This window comes from Artemia sp. Qi Xiang Cuo, chromosome 6 (genome assembly GCF_049724085.1).
Source record: "Artemia sp. Qi Xiang Cuo chromosome 6, ASM4972408v1, whole genome shotgun sequence".
NCBI classification, from domain to species: domain Eukaryota; kingdom Metazoa; phylum Arthropoda; class Branchiopoda; order Anostraca; family Artemiidae; genus Artemia; species Artemia sp. Qi Xiang Cuo.
The window spans coordinates 82743173-82754955 of NC_142799.1; the positions used below are offsets into that span (position 1 = coordinate 82743173).

General features: G+C 31.2%; 1 protein-coding gene across 43 annotated transcripts in view; it reads right to left on the reverse strand.

The window, feature by feature from the left end:
- Window positions 1-11160, reverse strand: part of LOC148951670 (uncharacterized) — a 36358-nt gene extending 25198 nt beyond the window's left edge. For all 43 annotated transcript variants that reach the window (XM_089091300.1, XM_089091257.1, XM_089091267.1 and 40 more), the window contains exons 1-2: window positions 11073-11160; window positions 8161-8271 (exon numbers count right to left, since the gene is read on the reverse strand). In XM_089091300.1, coding sequence (XP_088947426.1) covers window positions 8161-8271; window positions 11073-11160 — 199 coding nt within the window. The remainder of the gene's footprint in view (window positions 1-8160; window positions 8272-11072) is intronic.
- Between the last annotated feature and the right edge of the window lie 623 nt (window positions 11161-11783).

Here is an 11783-nt window from a genome sequence, read left to right on the forward strand (position 1 = left end):
TAGCTCCCCCTCCATGGAAAATTCCCTTCCCCCGGGAAAATTCCTCCATAAAAAGATCCTCCCATGAAACCACTCCTCCAACCTGAAAGTCCCCCCTCCAAATCTGTATACTTCCCGATAACCAATACTATATGTAGACACTGGGCAAGGTTAATAACCTGCATCTCTTCCCCTGGGGACTTTGATCCGACGGCTTTAGGGAAAAGGGTGCATGGGAGGGGGTCTAGCTATTCTCCGCTATTTTAGTCACTTAAAGAGGGCACTAGAACGTTTGATTTGCGATCAAATGAGCCCGTTCCCAGTCTTCTAGGATCACTGGTTTGATAAGATCACCACTGAGAAATAATTACAAAAAAATATCAATGAAAAATAAATAAATAAACTCGCATCCGTAATTTTTCTTCTGTTTAAAAAAAGCAAGATTCCACATTTTTGAATACGGGAGCTTGAAACCTCTACATTAGGGTTCTTGGATATGCTGAATCTGATAGTGATTTTCATTAAGATCGCTCGATGTTTTGAGAATGTTTCCCCCTCCTTCGAAAATTTGGCAAAACTTTCAGGCTCGTAATTTTTGATGGGTAACATTAAAGTTGATGAATTTTATGTATTTTGAATAAGCAGTGAAATAGGATTCTTTTGATGTATCTGTTTTTATGAACACTCCTTACTTATAGTTCGTTACCATGAACTGATGAAACCGTTGAAAACTGGAATTAAAAACTGAAATTATCTATTGTAGGATTTGTTTGTTACCTCTTTGAGCACCAAGAGATATATTTGTCAATGTGCTATTAAAATTCCCGGGAAACGTGTGTGGTATTGACCAGGGTCTTTTCCAGGATTTCTTGCATGGGGGGGGGACTTACAAAAGGATTTTTTCAGGGGGGGGGTAAAAAAAACTTCTAAAAACGCACAAAAATTGTTTATATTTAATTTTGTTACGTTTTACGTTTCGGAAAAAAATTCAGGGGAATGGGGGTTCAAATCTCCTAGCTCCCCTCCCTCTGGATGCGGTCTTGGTAATAACAGTATTAACATGAAGATCTATGAACTGAAAACATTTTCTACTTCATACGCATATTATTATGTTTATTTTGATGTGGAATCCGGAAACTCCTCAAAATGACCTTTTAAAGACTTATATGTGACAAAGTTTAGAATAGAAATCTTGGCCTGAAGTTTGAGCTTTAAAATTATTCTGTTTTAGCGGTTTCTTTGTTAATTCATGCCACCAATGACTTTAAACACTGCCTTGCGAGTTCTATTAATAAATTTGTTTATCTATCTGTCTGTATATAGGTACATATGTCAGTAAAATTGGAATTATAATTAGAATAAGGGGAATTCTTTCAGATATCATTTTTGATTTTTAAGCCCTGGGAATTTTATATTTTATGCAAAATAAATTACTATTTCTTTGCTGAAGCTAATAAAATATGTTACCATGTTACCGTTTTCTAACCATAAAGTCTAAATACACACAAAAAAGAATTAGATCATTTCATACCTTGAATTCTGAAACACTGATTTTCAAAGATTTTTCTTTTGATTGTTTTATAATTTTGAATTTTTTTAGGGCTGTACCAAATTTTTTTCAGTGTTGCCACCTTAAACAGTGAAAAACAATTCGATATATTTAAACAAGACTTTTCGTCCGTCACTAAAACGTTAAGAAATTTTCGATTCCCAGAACAACTACAAGTACAACTTCAAACGACAGCTAAATCTTTTTAAGCTGTTTGGCTTCATAGGTTTTAGCTTATTTTGCTGATTTTTTACCCATGTGTATTTTTTTTTTTTTTTTTTTGCAGCCTCAACTAACAAAAATTGTATAATTGCATATGATCTTTCTCATTAAAAACTGAAATACGGGTCTTTCATAACTTTGAAAGATATATATATATATATATATATATATATATATATATATATATATATATATATATATATATATATATATATATATATATATATATATATATATATATATTCTGGTGCTGTGAAATAGAATTATGAAAACAAAAATATAAAATATAAGGCAGTATCATTCATCCAGGGAGGCTGAAGCCCCCCACTGCCCCCCCCCAGATGGGCACCCATGCTAATTCTGTATTTATCTGGTGACTCAATGAGAGCTGAGATATTTTGGCATTAAAATGCACCCTTTGAGGTATACCATCCCTCCCAAACTACGAAACAATCAGAGAACCCCATGGTAGAAGTTTAAGTGCCTTTTTAAGTTTCGTAATTTGTTCATCTCTTACAGATGTTATTTATTATTAGAAAACATACGAAAATTTTTCAAGGGGGTTTTCTGCAGGGGGGATTATCTGGGGGAATTTTTAGTGTAGAATAGATTTTTTGGAATAATCTCCTGTCAGCGATGATGTATTTTCCGGGGGATATTTTCCGCGGGGAGGGGTATTTTCTGGGGGTAATTTCAGTGGGAGGGGGTGTTTTCAAGGGGTATATTTTCAGGAGGGTATTTTCCTCGGGGGATATTTCCGGGATATTTTCCAGGAGAGGGGGGGGGAGACACCTAGAACAAACCACCATATATATATATATATATATATATATATATATATATATATATATATATATATATATATATATATATATATATATATATATATATATATATATATATATATATATATATATATATATATATATATATATATATATATATATATATATATATATATATATATATATATATATATATATATATATATATATATATATATATATATATATATATATATAAATATATATATATATATATATATATATATATATATATATATATATATATATATATATATATATATATATATATATATATATATATATATATATATATATATATATATATATATATATATATATATATATACATATATTTGTATTTATATATATGTGTATGGTTGTATGAGTTTCCACTAAATGAGTTCAAACAATCAGTTTTGTTTTCAGAGTCCTTGTCTTTTTTAAACTCCATGATAATTTTGGCTACCTGAATGTCGCATTCCTCAAGTTAATTGCCACTATTTCTCGCCATTTAATGCACGCACCTCATTTTAGTTTTCTTTTGAAAACTAACATCAAATAATTGATTGGACGAATGAGTGAAGAGAATCACATTTCCAGAATTTCCCCTCCATTTGGTGTATTATTTTTTGGGTATATTTTTATATTTTTGGGTATTGTTATGCTTATAGATATTCCACAGGTGTCACTACATTTTTAACGCCATGCAATTTTCTTAATGGGATGGAAACCTCGGGTTGAGGATTTTCGGCCAAGTTGATCCTAGTGGTACCCTTTTAACTTTAATTAATGTTGTGATAAACATAAAAAAACAGCTTTAAATTTTTGGTTTTAAGTCAACAACTTCAGGAACTGAGTAAACAACTTCAGCAACTGAGTTGCAACTTAGCAACTTCAGTTGCTAAGGGGACTGGGAGGGTGTTTCATTCAAGGAGGAGGTAAGGAGGTTAAGTTTTAACAGTGAAAATATCAATGGTACCTCCCCAAATGGGATACAACAAGTCCCATTTTTATTGTCATATAACATTGTGTGATTGCGTTGTCAGGAAATATAATTACAAAGCAAGCAGATGTAAGCAATAACTTTCAAATGAGGTCTGAAACAGCTCAGCTCTCTACAACACTCCAGCTCCCCGCTTGTGCTTGAGAAATAAAACAGAAAAAAGTGACATCTGTGTTTAAGCGCTTTTCCAAATTCCTTAAAAAATATTTTCGGGATCAACTTCTATTGTTATGACAAACATAAATAATAGTTATTATTTCCGAATCAATTTTGAATGAAGACCATTTTTTCATTTGTAAGGAGGAGTATTCAAGAGGAGGTATTTTAAGCCACCGATAACGGTTTTTCAACCCTGGAGATTTTATTGTTATCCTTTTTACTGTTCTTTGTGCTTTATTTGGAAATGACACTAAAAAGTGCATTTCTGGTTGTCAAATGGTACTATTTAATGATATTATCATGGTAATTTTATAAAAAGCAAGCACGTGGATATAAACATTAGCTTTCAGATAAGCCATTAAACAGCTCTGTACAGCGCTGCACTGTACAGCGCTGTACCCCACTAGCACTGCAGGAAAATAATGAAGATAAAAAGACATCATTGATGCACAGAATACCAGTTTTATTCCCTGGATGTCAAAATGGGGACTGAAAGCTTCCAGTCAGTAGTTTTTTTTTGTTATTGATTCCAATGGCACATATCAATTTTTGAGGACTTTTAAGTGTTTTTTTTTATTTAGATACATTTGTTTTATTATAACAATAAAACTTAATATTGAGACAACCCAAAAGATAATAGTTACCATTACTTAATCAGCTTTAGATGAAATACTTTTCTCACTAGAATGTTGTTTTTTTTTGCAGGACGCGTCTTTAAACTTTCATTTACTATGGGCCACGGTTTAATCTTTACTAGCTTGCAGCTATTAGTATAACTGTGGTAAAGAAGTAATATTAAACTATAGCTCCATGAATTTTTTTTTAGTGGCTTTTAATTTCAAATTTCGGTTTCCTTGTATTCATTTTCATCAATTACTTTTTGCTGATTTTTTGGGAGTTTTTCCTTAGTTGTGTTTTTATCAATCCTCCCAATTATTTGTTCTTTTTACATTCTGTCTTTTTCAATGCAGTTCTTTTTGTACCCAGAGCAGACGAATAGGAAGTTTTTTACTCTTTTGAAAGACCTTTATTCTCTTGCCTAAATTATAAGTTTGGGAAGTAATCCGATTTTATGTCGGAGGTTGTTGCTCCTATGTTGTTGAGATATCTTCTACGAAAAAAGATACTTTGATGTGTGGATCTAAAGATTGAATCAGTTTGTCGAATATATATTAAATGACCATTCGGTAATACCGGAAGATTTATCCCTCCCCACGTTCTAGCCCTGAGCGCAGGGGTCTTATGTTCGTGAAAATAAAAATGTTGAAGGGAGATTCCTAAGAGAGCTTTTCTTCTTATTTTAATGATTGAGTAGTATCTAAGGACATAACCGTACAAGCCCTAATTTATTTCTGTTGTTTTACTTAGAGTGTAAAGTATAAGCCTCAGTGTTACTCAGACTACTCCTCTAACCTCAAATATGTGTTTTTTCCTGTTATTTTCAAAACACAGAGTGTCCGTATAATAGCGAGAATGATCCAATCTTTTTTTTTCCTGGTTTGTTTATTTCTAAATAAGTTTACAAGTTTCCACTTAAAAGTTTCATTGTTATATTTATTCTTACCTTACACAAAAATATAGTGGCAAAAAAGAGGTATTTACAGTATATTGACTGCCTAAAAAAAAAAAAAAAAAAAAAAAAAAAAAAAAAAAAAAAAAAACATTCTTTCCCAAATAACTGGACTTTCATGAAAGATAAAAATAAACAATTCGTAAATAAATTCTAGATTGTCGGGGATACAAAACCAAAACTAGGAAACAAATTCTACGGGCATCAAGGGTTGAAGATCCTTGATGATTTCAGCCTGACGCGTTGCTGGGGTGTTTGTGCTGTTAAGGTATATTAGTATCATTGGTTCAGCAGGTTACTAAAGAGTAGAATTGCAACACAAAATCATCTTTCACAATTGTAGTCCCTGGTACTCTGCCAGTCCTTTTTATTGCTTTTAATTCAACGGCAATTCCTTGATTCTGTTCCATGAAACCGCAAACCACACTGGGTTTTTTATTCGTTGATGCAATTTGGTTATTAACGACAAGAGTACCGCAAGCAAGAGATAATAATTTTGGATTATCTTTCACCAAAAATTAAGAACTAGAAGTTAAAAGAAACGAGGAGATCAACGTCTTAGGATATCGTATACCTTACGATATCTTAAGTTTAGGATATCTTAGGATAATGAAAATTACTCATTGAATTTAGAGAAAACTTCAATTTAGTCTAAATCGGAATTCTGCTAGAGGCAACGCTCTAGCGTAGCCTATAGCCAAGGGCCTTAATTGTGCTTCCTCTGCATCATCTCCCCCCCCCCCCCCGAATCACTGAATATGGAAGGAATAGTCGTAAAAACGTAAAAGGGACTCATTTGATTAGGAATTGAACATTCTAGTGGCATTTTATAAGGGTTGAAAATGATTGGAGGACAGCCAGTTTTCTAATCGTGCCTTTTATTCACTACCCCCACCCGTAGCCCTTGAGACCATAAGATAAAAATTTTGGAATAATCATTTTGCTCAAAATTGTTAAAAAAACAAAACAAAAAGTAGGGTTCCAGGTATGGCAAGAACCTCCTCTCATCCCTGGAGCCAATGCCGTATATAATGCAAATTAACTTTTATTTTAACATAAGTTTTATAGTCGAAAATGAGAGGGGGCATGTTTGATCTTTAGTTCCCGATTACGCTGGAACTTTCAGGGATCGTTGAGCCGAAATAAATACATAATTGGTTTGAGAGTGGAGGGCACTAGGTGGCCCAAGAATGAGCCTAAAATTTTTTTGTCCCTGATCAGTTTAAAAATTGAAACCATAAGTCCTTGGTTCAAGGGGAACCTAATATACCAAAATGGAGCTTTAAATAGGCAAAAAAAAAATTTGTCTGGTCGGCTCGAAACTTCTATCCTTTTCCTTGCTCTTAGGAAACAATCATTCTATATTCACTAGGTCTCTTCTGTGATGTTATCGTGACTGTTGTTGTCGCCGATGTTTTGACTAATAATAACTTTGCCATCCAATATATATATATATATATATATATATATATATATATATATATATATATATATATATATATATATATATATATATATATATATATACATATATATATATATATATATATATATATATATATATATATATATATATATATATATATATATATATATATATATATATATATATATATATATATATATATATATATATATATATATATATATATATATATATATATATATATATATATATATATATATATATATATATATATATATATATATATATATATATATATATATATATTTTTCCGTAAAGTGCGAATGACACTTAAACTGTTCAGATAGCACAAGAGTGGGAGGTAGCCCCACTTCTACTTGTGGTAGTTTTGATTTATGGACCTTGATTTGCCATATGATATTATTTTGTCGTTTTGCTGTTGTTGACTCTGTGGCAAATAAAAAACATACTACTAGAGATAAAAAATCATTTTCATAGTGCACAAATCCCACTCTGGCCTTTAGAAGGTGTGGTGGTACCTCTACTCTCATTTGTGGTAATTTCTCTTTGTTGAAAGTTTGGCTTGGTTATTCATTTGAATTTCTGTTTCTTTTAGGATTTATTTATTCTTCCGGAGCATCATATGTTAGTAATATGTTTAATGTGATCATTCGTCTTAATTTATGTTCGTCTTACATTTATTCACTTTCTATTCATTTGTAGTTTGAATTGCTATATCACTCAATTTCTGCTCGTTTTAGATATTAACATGGGTCTTTATTTTTTTTTGAAAAATTTTATCAGCACTTATTTTGAATTGATCATTAACTAACACCAGATAAAATTATGCCAATAAGAAGATTAACAGCAAATAAATATATGTCATGAAAACATTATGAAGAGCAAAATTAGTCTAGAATAAATTCTTAAATGAAAAATATTGCTACTTTTGTTCTTGATGCTGTAATTATTATGAATATCCCTTTTAACACCAACAAGGCATATGGCCAACATTATGACTTTTTGTTCGCCATTTTTACCAGAAATATCTACCAGAAATATTATGCTGGTGCTAATATGTGTTTGTTTGTCAAGGCTATCAACAACAAGTTTGCTATACAGTTTTTCCATTTCTTAGACCATTTAACACTTAATAACATACTTTTTACCGGAAATATAGAAATACTGACAGACAAAATTGGTCTAGAATAAATTCTAAATGAAGAGATTTGCAACTTTTATTCGTGATGATGTAATTTGTCTTGCTGGACAAATGCGGCCGTTTTAGGCCGCAACACCATCATTACAGCTGGTACAGCCGATCATTTTTGTCATATCTAAAGCTAATCATAATATCCTGCTAGTTTTGAAGTCCACACTGACCCTCCATGGCATATTAGCCCCTACTTTGCTATAAATATATGATAAGAGCAAAAAGTTTCTTACTTCTCCATTTTTCATCTGCTTCTTCATGCACTAGAGGCAATCCAGCATTTTTATCCTCTTCACCAAATGCTAGCTTAGAATCTTCTCGACGAGATCTTGGAGCAAACTCAGCTACAGTTGAAAATCAAAATAAAACAATTTTTGTTTCGCAAGCACAAGATCAGATAAGTAATTTTAGGTTACAATAATGTTCACACAGGAGTAATATTCGCCTTTCATGGCAACTTAGTCATAATTAAATCTATTTTAGTTGCTTCCTCAGAACAATGTTTCAGCGATAAGCGAAAGCTTTTTGGGTTCTGATGATAAAAATAAAACATAAGTTGAAAAATTTAATTTTTTCTGGGCATTTAGGCAATTTTCAAGTATATTTTTTCTACAGAACGGTAAATAAAATCATAAAAACTGATGGCTAGCTCTGTTAGATTGTTTATCAAGTGTTTTGCTTTGTGTTTCCCAGTCTGCTAAGTCAAAAATATAGTTAACCAGCAAAAACACTATATATTCTATTCAACTTGGTGAACTAAATCCAAAAGTAAAATAGGAAAAATTCTTCTGCAGAAATTCTTGCTTTAAATTCCTCACTTCCAGGAGCCTACCAGCAATAACATTCTTGACAGTAAAAAGACAAAAAAAAGAAAAAAAAGAAAAAAAAAGAAAAAAAGACAAACCAGAGAAAGTAGTTCTCGTGGATTCAACATGAGAATAAAATAAAGTTTGTATCTGTTTGTTTTTTCTTCAAGAAATATTGTTTTTAGAGAGCTTAAATGAAAGAATGCCTAAAATTGCAATACTGTACTTACATAAAGAATATGGTAAATAAATAATGTATATGGTAAATCAACTATGGGAAGCTTTTTTTGCTGCTCATAAGTATCGTTGGTTCCAAAAGGCTTTGCTCCCAATTCCTCCCATCAAGGCCGTACCCAGGATTTTTTTTTCGGAGGCGGTTTTACTCAAAGATTTTTTTTTCGTACACAAAACAAACCTCAAAAAACGCATACAAAATGTGTTTATTTCCATTTCTTTTATGTTTTTGCGAGTCAAACAAACATTTTTTTTTTTGGGGGGGGGGGGGTCAAACCCCTAACCTCCCCTCTGGGTACGGCCTTTCCTCCCATGAAGTGATTCCCTTACAAAATACAAACAATGCCCACTCGGATGAAAATTTGTCAAAGTATTTTTCCCCCCTCTACCACACTTGTGAAAAAAGTGTAAACTTTAAGAGCAAACTTTTTTTTACCAGAAAAAAGTTTTTCTGAGTTTTTAATGAGTTTTGTGTATAAAATACTACACACGTCTATTGAGATATCTTACTATCATTAGATTTAATTCCTGGAAAAGAATTAGATGAAATCGTCCAATGATTCAGTTATGCTTAAATAATATTTGTATTGATAAATTATTATGTTAATTTTAATCCTTGTAGAAGGGGATGTGCATAGCGACATTGAACACGAGTAAGTACCGTCAAAAGTGTGTCAAAGCGCAACATACTAACCAATTGAAACCAAATTTATTAAGTGAAAGTTACCAGTAATAAAATAAAAGTTGGTAGGGGGAGGGCTCTAGTGTTATTTGATTATGGATTTTGTCTTGTTTAGATTTTGTTTGAGTTTATAGAATTAAGTATATTCAGTCATTATTATTATTTTGAGCTAATTACAAAATTAATCTATTCATGTTTTTTTGTATTTTTAATCATTATTTGGAACAGAAGGTTAAAGTAGATCAAGTAACTTGACATAAAAAAACAACAAACTATACAAAGTTGTATTTATTCAGTTTGGCTTCTGTACCGCTCAGATTATACACTATTTATTCCAGTAAGAAGATAGTGATTTTTCTGTATTTTTTTTTTTTTTCTTTTTTGCAAATGGTGGTTTGAGTCAACATATGAATGCAACAGAAAATAATATGCAATAAGAGATATACACTTGAGCTTTAGGTTACTAACAGAAGAGTGAAAACTCATCGATTGTGGACCGAGTCTGATTGACTTTTTTTGGGGGGGATGGAGGTGGAAAGAGTAAATACTTGATTTTATTGGATAGAGCTGGAGAGCGGGCCTACTCTCTCATCCACCCTCTTCTTTCTAATTGACTAAAAATTAAGAAATCCATTTCAAACATTGATTCGTTATAGACCTCTAAAAAATCTTGCAGAAAAAAGTAAAAAAAAAACACTATAAAAGAGCCATAAAAGCCAAGAAAATGTACCAATGCTTATTACAAGAAATAAAAATTATTTAAAATTGTATGAAATAAGCTAATAGTCTACCAAAATGGAACATGGACCCAATATTAAAGGGTCTAATTAGGAAAAGTTTAAACTGTGATTTTCGTTAATAAAATGAAAGGTCGCTTAATAATAATAATAATAATAATAAAAAAAAAAAAATAAAAAATAAAAAATAAAAATTAAAATTGGAGGAATAAGGCAATATGGTATTTATAAATCACATTTAATGCGCAGAATTTAACGAAAAAAAAAATAAAGAAAGAGATAAAGTGTGAAGTAAAAAACACCAAAAATCTAAAAAAAACTACAGCTTTCCCAGGAGAATATTAGAGGAATAAACGGCTTCACTTAAATAATTATTCTTGAGGGTCGCCATTTGAAGCACTTAGGACTCCCAAATAAGAGCAATTTTGGCCCCCGTGGACCTCTTCTGAGTCTGAATATACCTGAAAGCCCTAATTTTCTAAGATTTTCCTTTTCCTCGTTTCAATATTATGGAAAGTTTATGAGCATATAGAAGAATAAAACTGAAAATGGTAGATAATAAAATTTTGTGTTTAAATATTTTTCAACAATATTTCAATGTGAAAATTGCCAACATATAAGAATTGTGATTGATTAACCTTTTAATTCGAAATATCTATAAAGAATTGGAAAAATTCAAATCTTACCACTTATCACAGTGGCTACTAGGCTTAATAAAACAAACTTCTTCATCTTATTACTCTTTGAACACTGAATTTGATTATATTCGTGCATGTTTATTTATTTATTAACTTTTGAATAATTTTCCCGATCAACCGTAGCATCTTACCACAAAAACCCATTAATCGTTTGCTTAGAACAACGGATTTTCCCATCTTCATCAATTATTACGTCATTGGTATTTTGTTGAAATTTTTTTTGTTTTGGCATTTGATTTTGTGGCTTTTGTGCTCTTAAAATCTGTAATTGTCTTTTGCTTACGACACTTTTTTTCTTTTTTTTTGCGTAGAAAAAATAGTGTCATTAACCTTTTAAAAATGTTGCACAATTTTATGAAAGGAATAAGATTAGCTTCTTTAACATAAAAAAAATTGGCTTATACGGGAGACATATATTTTAGTCATAATTTCAGAAGTCTGTGTGATTTGCTCCTATATCAACATATGGCAAAACCACTTCGTACAACGCCTTAAGATATATTTTTTCAGCAATGATTTTAACTATGTGGTATCAAAAGTATGTAACCGAAGTCACGGTTTTTTGAACCGACGAGAATTAAGGTATGGTAATTAAGTGGAGTGGGGGTGGGGAATGGTCCCCCTATATTTGAAAAATACCCTTTTTTGTATCTTTTCTAAAAAATCGAACAATTATGCCCACCGCCTGATAATTCTTTT